The sequence below is a fragment of the Gastrolobium bilobum genome, unplaced genomic scaffold (assembly GCF_033153095.1).
Source record: "Gastrolobium bilobum isolate Gb01-03AN ecotype WA unplaced genomic scaffold, APGP_CSIRO_Gbil_v1 utg40325, whole genome shotgun sequence".
NCBI classification, from domain to species: Eukaryota; Viridiplantae; Streptophyta; class Magnoliopsida; order Fabales; family Fabaceae; genus Gastrolobium; species Gastrolobium bilobum.
The window spans coordinates 246,773-264,033 of NW_026897784.1; the positions used below are offsets into that span (position 1 = coordinate 246,773).

General features: G+C 37.3%; 1 protein-coding gene across 1 annotated transcript; it reads right to left on the reverse strand.

Moving 5' to 3' along the window:
• Positions 1–2,214: 2,214 nt before the first annotated feature.
• On the reverse strand, positions 2,215–6,225 carry LOC133310283 (CLAVATA3/ESR (CLE)-related protein TDIF-like). The gene is made up of 2 exons (XM_061511182.1): positions 5,876–6,225; positions 2,215–2,278 (listed from the first exon to the last, which is right to left on the reverse strand). The coding sequence occupies exons 1-2, from the start codon at positions 6,223–6,225 to the stop codon at positions 2,215–2,217; spliced, it is 414 nt and encodes a 137-aa protein (XP_061367166.1).
• Between the last annotated feature and the right edge of the window lie 11,036 nt (positions 6,226–17,261).

Sequence of the window (17,261 nt, forward strand, 5' to 3'; positions counted from 1 at the left end):
GAAGATGATGCATCTTCTTGTTGAAAGCTAAACAGAATTGGAAAAGAAAAAGTAGGTCTTTGATGATAAGCCAATTTAGAAGCTATTTTAATAAATGAAACCATACATAAATACAAACTCACTATAATATAGCGTGATGCAAACTCAACACACCAATCAGAATTTAATACAAAATACAAACGTTTGTTTATAAGGAAAACCCTTCTAGCTAGATCCTTCTCTTTATATACTTCTCTTTTTCTTTTCTTTTTTTGAATTTCTCCATAGCTTCAGGCTGGATCACAAAAAATCTTCCTACCAAATTTTCAACATAACTATATACTCAGTACTCAAAATCACTCATTAAGCTAGAATAATTAATATATAATAACTATGGGTTTCAATTTTCTCATGCAGTAGGAACAAAATTTCTCATACTATAAACACATAGAACTATGAGGCCCACATCTATTAAAAAAAAATATACCGCACGAAAACAACTTTACTACAACATGTGAGAAAATGTTTTCCCAATAACTATTTATGGAGCATTTGGGCAAGTCCAATAATATATGGTGGCTGTAACGTCCCGTTCTAGAACTGGTTTGTTATCATTGCTTTATGATACTAAGCGCAGTTACAATCACATTAGTTCAATTAAAAACTCGATTAAAATTTTTTTCTTTTTGAAACTTACTTATTTTGTTTAAGTTCAATACTAAACTATCTTCATTTTTTTATTAAATTGGAAATTCTATACTTCATTTATAGTTCTCATCTCCCACTATATTATAGATCTCTCCGTTAGCTTCGCATGGATTAAATCGCGCTCAAATCGGAGATCTGTAGCTTGAGTCATGCCAATTTTATTAAACTATGCTCATGCTATTTTTGGAATGCGCATTCGAGCGCTCAACTGGGCGCTCGAGCGCCCAAAGACAGAGAATTTTTCCATCGTTAGGTTTTTCAACACGCTTAGACGCGCACTAGCGCGCTTGAGCGCCCTACTGGGGGCTTAAGCGCCCAGAGGCAGGGAATTTCACCAGATTTCATGCACGCAGCGCGCTTGAGCACCCTACACCTGGGGAAGACTTGGTCTCCCCTGTTTTTGGGTATTTTCTTGGGAAAATTTTATTCCCCTTTCATTCTCCAAGGGTCGTAACACCTAATTGACAAGGAAAGGCCAACCATGGTCACACACCGTATAACACCTACATCCCACAATTACTTCACCAATTCATCTGGCAAATCAAAATGATAAACATAACTTCATATTAATCAATATAGTAAAGTCTCAATTAGATCAATGTTCTTTCAAATTTCATATACATGCCAAAGGACTTAGCTACCAAATTAAACATGATCAAAGCAATAAGCCATATACAACAAGGCATTCACCACCACAATGATCATGCACTAAGTCCCCCAAAATACATCATATGTCCTCAAAATATACATATACATGTGGCAATGTAAATGACATATACATCTACTATCCTAGATGAGATGCAATCCAAAATGACAGGCTATCAACATATGACCTTCTAGTCCAAATACGACCACTTGCCACTAGAGGCTCCTGCAGCATCTGTACCTGAAAAGGGATCCCCACAACACGGGGTGAGATATATGAATATATCACAGTAAACTAGGGGTCCTTAGAGCATCTCTCCACCCCATAGTTCATAGCACAATATAATAGCAATAACAGTAAATAATACAGTAAATACATATCCATGCAGTGTGTAAAAACATCTCCAGGAGACATCCCTCGAGCTCTCATGTTGTCTTAAGGATACTCAGATACAAATAGTCCTACTGGTCAGAGAATCTACCAAGTATGATTTACGTATCGTCATGCAACATGCAAAACATAGAGAAACACCATCCTATGCCACACCCAGTGCATACACATATGTATAACAAAACATTAAACTACTTTATTGCATTTACATACACTATCAACAACCACTACCCATTCAGGACTTGGTGGAACAATAAAAGGATTTACACCTAAGGTCCGAAGGCTTACCTTTAATGCTCCAATTCAATATTTATTCACCAACAAGTTTGCAACCAATCAAACTCTGAATTTAAGCTACAAACTTGCAAAATACACACCTACACCAAGGTGTCACACAATCAATCAATAGAAGTTAATGAATATCAACATATTCATCAACAATACAACAATTTCACACCACAACTTGGCATGAACTTACTTATCCAAATGAGCTAATCAAACTCCATAGCTTCTTCCAATGGATGGTCACTCAAAGTTGGTCCACTTGCCTCAAGCCTAACAGCACAAGGGACACAATCAATCATACAATTCATTAATTGCTCAAATGCTAGAACACTCACAAGGCCAAGCATGAATTTTCCAATATATTGAACAATAATCAAATGACTATCTAGACTCATTTCTATCGTTTATTTATCATTCTAAACAACTTTTTCAAAGGGCCTAAGCTTCAATCAAGCTCTAAACTATCCCATCATACACATATTTTCTCAAATGAAACCCTAACATACCCATCACCATAAAAATCATGGAAAAGCTTGTATCTAAACATGAACTCACTTAGAATCATGCAAGAAAGAGATTGCAAGCCTCCAAACAAAGCAAATCACTCTCCAAGCTCCTCAATCACAAGTGGGTCACCACTTTCACCACTATTTTTCTCTCAATGCAAGGCTTTTTGGTATATTATGGATTAGGGGTTGTATTTGCCTCTCAATTCTAAGCAAGATTGGTTCAAGAATCAAAAGATTTGGTTGAGAGATGGAGAAGTTAGGTTTTGAAGCTTTTCATCAATGGTCTCCTTCCTTTCCCTCTATCGCACGGTGAAGAAGAAGCAAATGAGGGGGTTTATTTGTTTTACACTTGATATAAGGTAGGTAACTTTCAACTGGGTAAAACTTATCTATCTATTCACCTTCATTCATTATCAAATTTTACCTAATGGTCTGAAATATTTTTTTAGGAACATTTCTAATTTTACTTTTACATTTTGGGTACTTTTGCTTACATCAATTTTTATCCCATAATTTTCAGTAACTGCACTTTTTATCTAAAAAGTGACAATAATTCATTTAATTAGATATTTTATCCAATTCAATCCAATAGTTCAAGATTAATTGCCTCATTATATGCAATTAATTAAATTTCATTGTAAGGGATATTATACTGACAGTAGGGAGTGAAGTGATCGAGTCAATATTTTAACAACTCCATCAATAAACACTAATATAAATAAAATTCTAATGGTCCAATGATTAGTTGAGTCTAGTGCCTACACTGTTACCGCCCAATCACACTAAATCAATAATAGGTCTACAGATTAGTTATTTATATTGGGATCAGTGCTTGTTTATATCTCGTATATCATATTGTCAATCCGATTTTTAAAAACAAAATACTGAAATTAATTAATTGTAGCCCACGTTGGAAAGGTTGGGTTTTAATTGAGCTTTGACATGGTTACTATTTTTGTAAATTCAATTGGCAACAAGAAAAGGGTATTAGATTGGATTAAATCAACCATGAATTGTTTCAGATTATGTCTTAACAATTTCAATTCATATAAAAAAGAAGATAGAGTGTTATCAAAAAAAAAAAAAAAAAAAGAAGATAGAGGGAAGTCAAAATCTTAACTCAACTTATCTCATCTCATTCTTATATTTTCTATCTCTTATTTTTCTTTATTTTGTTTATGTTAGTCTTATTTGCAAAAAAAATCTCTTTAATTTGATCCGCTCAATTAAAACTACCATTTGTTGAGTCTATACTTTGTATAATTTTGATGATCACAAACACAACTTATGATTTTAAATTATGATGGCATACAACTAGGGGGAAAAAGAAGAAGATTTAAACTTGCGGGACTAGAGTTGCCTAAACCAAAATCTGACCCACGCATGTTCCTTTAATAGCGTGTGATATAATGCTATTAGTCAATAACTAACGGGACCCAATTATATCTTTTAACCATGATTTCTTAACTTCCAGAGTTACTTTAGAAGGGTTGAAAACTGAATAATTCATCTAATCAAACACAGCCAAAATTATAGAAAAAATGTGTATACAAAATTGCGTCATGGCTTCAAAGCAAGACATCATGCTTAGCTTTCACATGAATCCGAGTGCTCTTAACTGTATTCTAGTCAAATCACTACTTTGGCCATTGAAAACTGCTCCAGATTTTGCTTATCTAGCTTTTGCCATAATTATGCCACAGAAAATTCAATAAACCAACGGTAGGGGTTATGTATTAGAAAACGACACAAGTCAAAAGATACAGCTTTACAAAAAGGCAATCTTGAATACAAACCATTGAAACCAACCTGCTTTTTCCCCCCATTTTTTTTCTTTTAAATCAGAAAAGAAATCCACTAATATATATAATAATATAAGTGTATAAAAATATAGGTCTGCCATGCTATATGTGTTCATACTATTCCTTGACATGCAAAGACTATTACATACTATAGATGATATGAGTGCTTAAGATTAGTCAAATGGTGGGTCTGCAATTTAAAGAAAAGGTTTAAAGTTTATCAGCTGAAGATAAAATTATATGAAAATATATGGAGCTATGCTAATGGGGGTAGAAGAAAGAGAAAAAAAAATTTCACATAAAATAATTTTTTCTTTAATAATACTAGAAATTTTAAATCCATAAAAAAAAATTAAGAAATCAATATTAATTTTTAAAAGGAAAAAAAAAAAAGGCAAGAGAGGTAGGGTATGGTAGAGTACATGATGGAATAGTAGTGATAGGAAATGATACTGTTATAATTATCAAATCATGGGCTCACTCAGCTTTCTTGAGAAATGTGTTTGAGAAGACAAAAGCAAAGTCCAAAGGCAGATCAAATAATTTTGCTCAGACAAAACAAAAGGTAGCAAGTCCTCTCACTGTTTTATGTCACAGATCTGACACCACTGCTAGCTGTGTGTGTGTGTCTCTGATTCCGTTGTTATCTTCAACTTTTCCTTCTTCCTCTCAGCTTTGAAACCCAATTGATTTCTTGCAGTGAAGGCGGCCATGCAAACCTTACAGACACTAACACCTAACTCTCCTTGTTTGTTCTTTCAGACTCTTTCTTTCAATTCTCGTGTTGTTTCACATATTGATCACTAGCATGAGTTTTCTTGGTAACACAAAATTTCTTTGCTTAATAAAGAAATGAATTCCCTTTCACATCTCCTACATTACTAGCAACCTCAACAACCAAATGGGACAAGAATTGTTGAATTCTTGTCCTGAAATCCCACTTTTGCTTTGAAATAAGGATGGATGTAGATAAAGAAGGAAGAGGATTACATAAAAAAAGCAAATAACTCTTAATCAAATTGTCTATAAATTAAGGAAAAGAAAAGGGCACGATCTAATTAAAGAATATATATATATATATAAAACATCTCAATCACATAATTTGAACTCTATTTGTTCATTGTGATACAAGTAGTGGGAGAAAGCCAAAGAAATAAATAGAAAAAGATAACACATAAGAGGCAGATGGATTTAAAAGCTTATGCCATCAACACTAGCAATTCATCACCATCTATATAAGAAAGAAATAGGTGGGTACATACATAGATATAGAAAAATAGTGTCTCTTGCTATACATTTCCAGCCAAAAAGAAAAAAGAAAGAAAAAAGAAAAAGGGAGAAAGTAAACATAGCTAATGGTGATAACAACAACAAGAGTAACAAACCTCTCACTGAGAACAAGCAATATTAATGGTGAACTAAAATAAGAACTATGAAGATGACTATTACAGTAACTATGCCGTTAGATCTCCCTGTCATCTTCAATTAGCTAGCTAGCTATATGGTTTCATTATGTGTTGATGGTACATGTGGAATGCCTCGGAGTTCTAACTTACCGGTTTGATATAGGGTTTGGACCACTTGGAACTTCATGAGCTTCACCTCTAAACTCTCTTCCAGCATCCTTAGTTGAAGTATGGGAGTTTTGGGTTTTATGAGGGTGCAAGTTTGTGGTAGACATGGTTGATTCTGAGGACTTGATGGGTTCTGAGGAAGCCATGGTTGAAGGGTTTGGTTGGTTGGATAAATTGATAAGAAAGAGGAGGATGAAGAGAAGTGTGAGGAACTGAAGCAAAGTGGATGATTTTGAGAAAGATTCTGAGATTGTTGATGGTGTTTTAGGTTCTGCCATGCAATTTGAAAGAAAAGACCACCCCCCAAGATCCCACAAGGGTTCAATATCCATGAACCAGCACCAAGGCTAAGAAGGGTGGGAAAGAACAAGAGAGATAGACAGATAGAGAGAGAGAGAGACAATTAGATCGGGTTAGAGAGAGAGAAAGGGAAAAGGATGAGAAGCTTCAACAAAAGTGATTTGATTGGAGGTTTAGAAATTCGATGCACATTAGCTGGAGAACCAAGAACAACTTATTATGGAAGTTTTATAGGAAAGGGCTTGGCCGTAGATGACTGAATTTACCAAAACAGCCATGCTCGTTATGATAGAACTAAGGCTAAAAATTATATTTATTTATGGACATAAATCAATAATTAGTATCTAAAATGACACAAATTTATATTCTTTAGAATGACAAACATTTTTTTCCAAAAACCCTAATTAATTTTAAAACAAAAGGATAACCTTAATTTAAGGCGCCCAAGGGAAAGATATTGGATGAATATGCTCAAGATGATATTTTCTTAAAGAAATTAGAAGGCAACATGCTGACTGAAATGACCGTACGAGGTATAGTAGACATCAACAAATTTTTCATAAAAAATATTGAAGTTCAGAAGTTCGATGTGCCATGAAGAGGTTGGTGCAACAGGAATCATAAGCAATCACTTGATTGAAGTTATTGAAGTTCTTGATATTGAGGTAGTTCGGCGGGCTCTGTTGGAAGAATTGTGTGTTGTCATTTTCTTTTATGGTTCTTATGTCAATTACAGGCATTTAGTTGTTCTTTGTGATACCATGACTTATCGGGGGCATTTGATGGCAATTATATGTCATGGTGTTAACTGGATGATACTGGACCAACGATAAGATGCTCATTTGAAGAGATTGTTAATATTCTCTTTAATGTTGCAATATATGCTGAGACTGATTACTTGAGAGGTGTAATTGAAAATATTATGTTTGATCAGCTTGTGCCCCATTGGCATAGGCGAAAGTGGCCTTTATCTTAATGATGACATGCTAAATAATGCTATCGAGCTCTAGCTACCGAGTTACATGGATGAACTTGGTTTTGGCATGACGCTTACTCGTTCATCAATATTTGAAACTCCATATCATGAGAACTTAATATCTTCAAGTTATTGGTTGAGCCCAATACATGCGTTGTACTATTCATTTATAAATTAGAAAAAATATTTATCACTACTGCCTACTGGTCTCACTTGTGGCTTTTTGGCTATGGACAATTATCGCATCCCAAAGGTCTAGGGTTTGACACCGACACTGTGATTTCACAATTGATTAATTGATGTGTTATAAAATACCTCTACTTTTATTTCAAAATTTATGACGTAATTAGATTCCGTTGCAATCAACCCATCATAATTCATTGCAATTCATATCTGAAAATTTGTCGCAAAACCCTTAGCAATTTGCGACGGAAACAGTCTCATCATTGTCGCAAGATTTTCCCCACACAATTGCAACGACTACAATCGTAGAAATTTTTTTTTGTCTCAATATCCCATCGCATTTTCTCGAAATTTGCGATGAAAATTTACGCTATGGCAATATACAATAGTCGTACTATGAAATTGAAATGGGATTTGCAACGGATTTTGTGCGAAGGAAGTTTTGACAAATTTCCATCAAGATTGCATACCAATTGCAATTTACGTCAGCGACAACACCATTGCAAATTTCTGTTGCAAGTTCAACCTTTTTGCTTACTATCTATTAAGCTTCACCTATTTTTAGTAATCTTATAATTAGTCAAGAATTAATCTCGCGGCGGAGTTCATCATAGAAGTCAAGTACACCACTGGATTGTCAATTGGGGTACTTGTATACAAGACAAACAGGAAATAATATGCATAGACTATATGGCATATGACAAATTGCCAAAGTTTAATTTTTATTTTTATTTTGTCTTAATACAATAAACAATCTGCATGTAATGGTGTTTTTTTTTTTTGGATAAAGAAGGGAAAGCCAAAAAACAAATTACATTCTAATCATTCTGGGATACAAAGATCCCATCCTATCGTTATCTAGAAAAACAGCACATCCCTTATGGGGAGACTCGAAGACCTGCATGCTCCAAACTCCATGCATAAGGTTGGAGGCTAACCAGTCAGCCACCCCACTGGCTTCTCTGTATATATGGTTTACTTTGACAGTCCAGTCTTTGCATAGGAGCTTCTGGATCTTCGTCACTAGCCTTGCATAACTATGATACTCCTCACAACCTTTTTGTATAATCTCCACCGCTGTCATGGAGTCAGACTCAAGCCATATCTATTTGAAACCTCTATCCCAAGCCAACTCTAAGCCCAACAAAATGCCCTAAAGTTCAGCAACGAACGAGTTATTGAAGCCAGAATTTTTGTTGAAACCAACAATCCAACTTCCATTGTTGTTCCTTATAACTCCTCCACAACCGAATATCCTTCCATTCTCCTTACACGCTCCATCCGTATTAATTTTCAACCAGCCATCTTCTGGAGGAGTCCATCTTATATGAACTTCTGATCTTGTGTTCACGATTAAACCAGCACTAATCAGGGTAGTTTTAGCCTGGTGAGCATTCAAAGCAAATTGTCGAGCACCAAAAGCGACTTGGGTTGGATTATCCGAATGACCATTGAATATCAGATTATTTCTTTCCTTCCAAATGAACCAACACACACACCCAAAAGTGAGGCTCCAAGCAACTTGACCATCTCCAGTTCTATCATTTTGGAGATTGTCAAATAGCCAATCCGAGAGACTAGTTTGGAAAAAGACCTCGTGGTAGGTTGGATGAACCAGGCGTTTCCATAACTCCCTAGACCAAGGGCAGTCTCGAAGAAGGTGGATACAGTTCTCTACATGGGTTGAGCATCTAGGACAAGTATCCGAGTTGCACAGGTTCCTCTTAGTCCTAATTTCGTTGGTCATAAGTTTGTTCCCCAGGATTAGCCAAATAAAGGATATGATCCTTTGGGGCCCCTCCCATCTCCAAGCCAGGTTCTAATTCACTTAAATAGAACAAAGGCTGGTCTCATTTAGCTTACTGTAAGCAGACTTTACTGAGAACCTACCATCGTTTGAATACTTCCAAGTAACTTTATCGTTTCCTCCTTGAGAGTTAAGAGGGATGATGCATGTGATGTAGTTAATGGCCTCCTCCATTAGCATGTGACTGAACAGGTTCCAGTTCTAATTACCATCGGTATCAACATACTCAGCCACATTTTTTTCCAGAAAGCTACTAGGGATATTAGCAACTGTTAGGTCAAGGAGAGTCCCGGAGTGAGGTAGCCATCTGTCTGTCCAAAATTTAGTGAGGTTCCCATCTCCGATAGCAATTTTCGATCCTTCCACAATAGCCTCCCAGTATTTCCTAACCCCCTTCCAGATATTTGATCCCTGACCAGAATGAGAGAGAATAGGAATAAGATCCCTGGCCACCTTGTACTTATTTCTCAGGACCATCGCCCAAAGGCAGTCTTTGTTTGTAATCATACTGTGTCCAACTTTCATAAGCATTGCACCATTGAACTCACATAAGTTTTTCAGGCCTAGTCCACCATCCTTTAGAGGTCTACAAACCGAGTCCCAATTGACTAAGTGCATCCTCCTATGAGCGGTTGTAGAGCCCCAAACAAAACTCCGGGTGCACTTTTCGATGTCGTCACATAAGGTGAGGGGAACCACTGATGTCTGCATGGAGTAAGTTGGGATAGCATTCAAGACCGAATTAGCTAACGTAACCCGACCAGCAAACAATAAAGAGGCTTGGTTCCAACTAGACATCTTGGAATTAACACGCTAAAGGATATAATGAAAAGAGTTCCTTGTAACCCTTCTGCTATGAAGAGGGATGCCAAGATACTTCCCAAGATCCCCTGTCAAAGAGAACCCCATGACATTGCTGATTTCCTGAGCACGAATATGACTGACGTTCCTAGAGAAAAAGACCTTGGATTTTTCATGACTGATCTTTTGGCCTGAAGCTTGACAGAAGGATTTCAACACCTAGTTAATGATCCTCGCCTGCTCCAAGGATGCTTCTGCAAACAGTAAAATATCATCAGCAAAGAAGAGATGAGAGATTGGAGGTCCATCTTTCGCAAGGACAATCGGTTTCCAGGCTTTAACACTTGTAGTAGTATTGATGATATGCGCTAGCCTTTCTATACAAAGAACGAAGAGGTAGGGTGATAGGGGGTCACCCTGTCTGATCCCGCGTGAAGGAAGAAAGGATCTTGTTGTTTTCCCATTCCAAAGGAGGTTCATCGAAGGAGAGGACACACATTGGTGAATAAGGTGGATAAGGTTATCAGAAAAGCCAGCATCCTTCAATGTGTCCATCCGAAAGCTCCAATCTAGCCTGTCGTAGGCTTTCTCCAGATGGATTTTTATGGTCATCCAGCCTTTCTTCCCATTTTTCTTCCTCATAGAGTGAATGATTTCCTAGGCAATTATCACATTGTCCACACTGTTCCTCTCATGGACGAAGCTGCATTGGTTGGGAGCGATCAACTTGGGGAGAAAACATTTCATCTGATTGGCAATGATTTTTGTAATAATCTTATACGAAACAATACAGAGGCTGATATGACGAAACTGTTGAATGGTGACAGGGTTCTCCATCTTAGGAATAAGACAAACGAGAGTCTGATTGATATTCTCAACTTTCATAGGGTCATTGAAGATGTCATTCACTAGCTTGCAGATAGACTCACTTACTGATTGCCATTGGGTTTGATAGAACAAGGCGTTTAGACCATCGGGACCAGGAGCTTTCAGGCCACTTATGCTCCAAACAACATGTTTAATCTCCTCGGTAGAGGGGCAACACCCCATGTTTCTGAAGCTAGCATCCTCAATATGAGGGAACTGTCCAAAAATGGGGAGAGTTTCAAGAGGTTCCTCATCAGCCAGAAATAACCTCTCAAAAAAATCCGTAGCATGATCAATAATCTCTTGCGTGTTAGCCAGCCACGAACCATTATCATCCATGAGTGTAACAACCCTATTCCTACGCCTCCTGGAGATGGTCATGGAGTGGAAGTATTTGGTGTTCCTATCACCAAATTGGAACCAGTTGAAACGTGCTCTTTGCGTCCAGGTAAGCTCCTCCCTTATGAGAATGGCCTCTAGCTCCTTCCAAAGCTCACGTTGTAGACTTTCAAGGCTGTTGCTATGGTTAAATTGTATGCTCAAATCTAAGCCTCTCAGTCTAGCATGAAGACGGCTTTTCTGTTTCTGGAGAGTTTTGAAGGTGTTTTCATGCCAACTTGGAGCCTCCATACGGAACATGTTGCTAGCATCCAACCAATTCGGGTAATCCCTCCAAACACCCTTCACTAAATCACTAAATTCGTCTACCGTCAGCCAAGCAGCAAGGAACTTAAAGGGTTTATAGCCCAAAGGATGCATTCGCGGCTAATTATCCATGACCAGAAGGGGGCGGTGATCTGAACCATAAAAAGGAAGGTGTGAAATACTTCTCTGGGGCCAACTTAGATTCCAACTATCGTTTTCGCAAGCTCTATCAATCCTCTAGTGCAAGTTCCCTCTCTTCCAGGTAAATTTGGGACCTTTAAATCCCAGATCGTTAAGGTTGCAGTCCAACAAACAGTCTTGGAATTCTTTAACAGCATTTCAACAGAAATCGGCACCACCTTGTTTTTCTGAAGGGTCAATCATGGAGTTAAAGTCACCAATGATTAACCAAGCTTCTACCTCAGGAATCTCCATCTCCCTTATATGGTTCCACAAAGAGCGTCTGTCACTTCTCCTAGGGCTACCATACACAAAGGTAACGAATTCAACCTTCAGTGATTCCTTATGGGTGATTATAGTGTGCACAAATTGTTGATGATACTTTGAAACATTGAGAGATAAATCATCATCATCCCACAACAACCATATACCTCCACTGAAACCAACAGCTTCCTGCTTAAAGAAATTTTTAAACCCCATTTTCCTCTTGATGGTTTCACCCTTCGCGCCACTAACTCTAGTTTCAAAAAGAGCTAAGACGTTAATCTTAAATCTTTGCTTCAAATCAAGGATTAGGGGAACAAATCCTTTTTTGCTAACACCCCTACTATTCCAGCAACAGAAATTCATAGGAAACCTAATCAAAAAGAAAGGAACGCACGAAGCTAGAAACCTAGCCAGTATAGGTCCACTTTGTTATGGACTCTAACACCGCCAAGTAAGGAGAGACTTTTTTCAAAAGCCTGTTCCTCAGTGCCACCAGCTCCCGATTTTAGCAAGGTCAACGCATCGAGGGTAGTATCCCTCTCCAAACTTTTCAAAACGGCTTTATCCTTTGGTTCCCTATGCTCTTGGCTCTCATCGACTGCTTTATAACGTAGGGAGCTCTGGACCGTTGGTTACTGTGGATGAGCTGGGAATAGACATAACAGTCACTTGCTTACCTCTGACATCTTTCCTGCTTCCATCACGATTGTCAATCTGCATAGTGTTATTTTCCACGGCCTTACCATGAACCCCTTTGACGAAGGATCCATTTGCTGTCTTTCTTGGAGCTTCGGTCCCACCTGAGGAATGTTTCCCTATGCTATCATTTTTAAGGAAACTTCCCTTGGACATAGGCCTGCTGCCACCTGAAGTTACATGTCCCACTTTTTTATTAGCTCTGTGACTACCCTTGTGTCCTACGATCTCTTTTTGCTTAGCCTCTGCCACCGGTCTGATCCCCTGGCTATGTCCACTTTTTTGGTTTTGTTTGTCTCCCTCACCGTGTATCACCGCTTCCGGTGCTTCCGCGGCTTTTTTTGATCACCATCAGTTGCCAAAGGCATTTTCCTCAACTACCAGAGCACTCGACGCAGCATCAGTTACTCTTTCTTCTTGGCTGAGGTTGGGCTGGCTGGCCTGCACAAGTTTGCCCTGGTGCACCGTTCCACATTGTTCTTTCTTATGACCATATTTCCCAAGGGAGAAACAAATGAGATGGAGTCCTTCATAACCAACCTGAAAATTCTGGTCACCTATTTTGAATTTGGATTAGAGGCTCTTGTTTAGATTCACTTCCACACAGATCCGTGCGTATCGGGCTTTTCTTGTCATTTCTCCATCTCCTTATTCTACCCTTCTGAGGGAGTTTTGGTCAACTTTCAGGGTTCTACCAAAAAAGTTCCTTATTTTCCAAAGATGTTTTGATGAGTATAACTCAATAGGTAGCCCTGGGATATGCAATCAGATGGCCATCTTCCTCACCTCTTCATCGTATGGGTTGAACATAGGCCTCCACCGTTGAACAATCAGGTAATGGCCAGCAACCACCCATGGCCCCTCGTGCAACACGTGTAGGTAGTCTTTGTCATCAGAAAAATGTAACAATAAGTGGCCATTGTTAAGGCCTATCACTTCGTACGCTCCTGTTAATCCCCAAAGACGTTGTAGCCTGGATAGCAGGAAACGAGGGCTGATTCTCCGCCCCATCAACTTGATAATGAGAGCTTTTCTCCACTGTTTACAGTCTTCCAGGTGTTGCTTTTTGGAAAATCTATATGTGGGACATAGTGGATCATCCCCCTCTTCACCAACAACTTCCTCTTCGTCATCCTCCTCCTCTTCTCTCTTTTGTGTTACCATCCAGTGTTCATCCTCACTTTCTTAGACATAACCATTTCCGTTGAGATGAAGGAGTTTATCCTTATACGAGACCGTTTTCCTCGTAGCACTGGGTTCTTTAGCTAAGAACTGTCTATTGTCATTTGCAACCTCCTGAATAGCCTCCATTTCGACGACAACATCATCATTTTTTTCTTGCATGTCATCGTCCATATGTAGGTCCTCAGGCTCAACCCCTTTAGGTTTTTTAACACTCCTACTTAACAAGTCTTCTTCTTTCCTCACGGGAGTCTCCTCTCAGAGGTTTTCCCTCTCTCACCCTCCATGACTTTTTCAGCTAGGATCTAAACTTCAGCAAGAGAAGAAAATTTTTTGTAAGAGTGTTTTTATTTCAACCCTATGAATCATTAACTTGTTTAACTAACAAATTTACGATGGTTGACATAATTTATCATTAACAAGCTTTCCTTCCTGCTCCACATGACCTAGAATTTCCCTCTAATATTTTATGGAATGTTCACAGGATGTCTTTCCTGGATAATTATTTTATTATATAATATATTCGTTGAAAACAAACATTTTTTCAACCATGTATATATTTTGGGATTTATCAGGAAACTATATATAACAGGACAGTGAAGTCATCTCACAAAATATTAATTACATTTTTTATAAAGGGGCCATCATATATACATGAAAATGAAACATTGTATAAAGAATCTGAAAAGGTAAAGGCGTAAAGCCAATGGCACAGGATAGAAAGAAAGAGCAGAGGGTGGTAAAAGGGTGTGTTGTGGCATTTTCTTATTTGGCTGCTTGCTCAAGAAATCTTTCTTTGACTTGGAGAACCCTAAGAAAAGAAAAAATATCGATTATGTTCCTTGAATGCTTGGCCTTTTTCTCATGCAAACACAAGGTTTCAAAACCCCCTTTTTTGGCGCGTGAGAGTCACAATACATATATGCCACATAATTAGATTCATATGTGCAAATTCTATACTAATTCGTGAAAGAAATCAGATATAATTCTGGGTTTCAACTTCAATTGTTTTTCTTTTTGTAAGACTTTTGCATTTCTTTTTATATTTTTGATAAACTAGAAAAACAAAAGGAATCTTATGCTGTTATGCATGCATTGTACACATTACAGATGGCTTGAAAACATCAAGTTTGAATAGAAGCAAATGAGTGTTCCCCAGAAAGGAATAGTAATTTTCTTTTAAGATTCGAAAGAAATATATTCTTCCAAACTCAAATCCTATGTCACACGTGTTCTTTTTGTCTCTTTCCATATGATAAAGGAAAGGTGGAAAATCAATATTCCATTATATTGGTTTATTTTATAAATCTTCGAATAAAATGACTTCTCTCGTACAATCATAATCCTATAATAATGCCAAAGTGTATGAAAAAAGAGGTCTTAATTGATAAATCACTATGCACTTGAGAGTCAAATAAGGAAACGATTTTATTGAAGTGCATACTGCATAACACTAAAGAGATATAAATATATAAATAACTTCAACTTGGGAATATAAGTATATTTTTACACATTTTCTTAACTATTTTATTTCAAATTTAAACTAGTTTAAGTTTAAGAATTTAGCAAGTTGTTGATGCCCATTATTTTTATGATACAATTAAATCTTCAATTGGTTATTTGATTGATCAACCAACATATATATATATATATATATATATATATATATATATATATATATATATATATATATATATATATATATATAAGCAAAGAATTAAGGGAGTGCATGTTTGATTTATGCCCTTAATTGAGTAATTAATATAATTAAACCCAAGCATATGCGGGGTGCAAACGCTTAAAAGGAGAGTGAGCATAGAGGTGTATAGTTGTGCCGTTTGAAAATTAGAATTGGAAAAGGCACACGGAAAGTAAAGCACATATACCCTATGAAATATATGTGCATATGACATTGCTCTCTCATATAACAGAGAAAGAAGCCAAAGATGGCAGAGACATATGTGTCTCCCATGAAGGGTATGCAAGGGTCCCCCACAACCAATCCTTGTTACCGAGATATGTGGAGAGCGATAGTACGTTAAGGTCTGCTTTGGGATTTCACCATTCATCCACAACTTGACCGGTTCATCTTCTTGCTTTAATTTGTTTTCTTGCAAAAGACTTTAGCCACTTTCCCACTGCATTTTTTTTATCTTGAGAAGGGGAAGACGAGAATTGAATGAAAGAAAGAGTGAATATATATATAAGACAATGTGCCTACCAATTTTCATACTTACTTTACCTATTCTTCTTCAATACCGTTAGATCAGAATCTTAAGAAAAGAGAGAAAAGATGAAAGTTAGTTAAAATTTTGATCTAACAGTATTGGAGAAGAGTAGATAAAGTAGGCATGAAAATATATAGGTATAATATTTGATCTATACGCTCTAGCTTGAGGGGGAGTGTTGGAAAGAATATCTTTATTATTGGAAAGAATATTTGTATTATCTGTAAATATCTATTTCCTTATTTCATTATGATTTAGGTTAGGTTTGGGCTAAGCCCATTCCTGTTTTTATATATTGTATTGGCTCGTAACCCGCCAAAAATAAGCTGGGTTGGGTTGGCAAAAATGAGTTGCCAACCCGACCCGAGCGAAAACGTGAAAAAACGAGCTAACCCAGGGTCAAACGAGCCACCTCGCGGGTTAAGTTTTTTTTATATAAAAAAAAGACAAAATATAATATACAAAAATGGACAAAACTCACACATACTATTATTATTTTTCTTCCTTCTCTAAACCTAAGTCCCTAATCTTCTCACATCCCTGCCATTTTTATATTGTTAGGCTGTGTTGGCACTATTTGGTTCAAATATCTTACTCACTTGGTAGCAAATAGTTCTGATTGTTTCTTGATGTTGATGCAAATTTGTTGTGATGAAAATTCGAAACTAGAATATTTTCATTTTATCTATTATTTTGAAACCCTTTGTTTAAGCTAATGGAAGCCACATAGCTGGTGCATTAATACTACAGGTTCATTTAAATAGGCTGAAAATGAGTCATCCCGCGAGCAATATTTGAGCCAACCCGTGAGCCAATTTTCGAGCTAACTCGCGAGCTATTTTTTCAAGCCAACCCATGAGCCATATTTTGGAGCTAACCCGCGAGGAAACCCTAACCCGACTCTAGTCGGGTTGGGTTTTTTGCCTCATTTTTTTTCGAGCCAACCCTAAACTAGCTCATTTTTTTCGGGTTGCATGCGGGTTGGGCTGGGCCGAGCCGGATTGGCCCGTTTTGCCAACCATATATACATTCTTGTATCAATTTATACATAGATTTATTTTTCAAGGTTCCTTTCGTTTCTTACTTCTCTACATGGTATCTAGAGCCAAACGAGAGGAACCTTACTCCACTTATTTTCTCTGGTGAGTCCACTATTCATCGCACTGTTCAAAAAAATATTTCGGATATTGTCTCCTTGTCAGTTTTCGAACATCTCTTTTACTCTTGTGTCGTTGT

Excerpts from the sequence above, each read along its gene's own strand:
- LOC133310283 (XM_061511182.1), bottom strand. The coding sequence starts at position 6,225 with ATGGATATTGAACCCTTGTGGGATCTTGGGGGGTGGTCTTTTCTTTCA. Across the intron at positions 2,279-5,875 it reads CCAAACCCTATATCAAACCG|GCTTGAGGCAAGTGGACCAA; the intron begins GTAAGTTAGAAC and ends TTGTGCTGTTAG.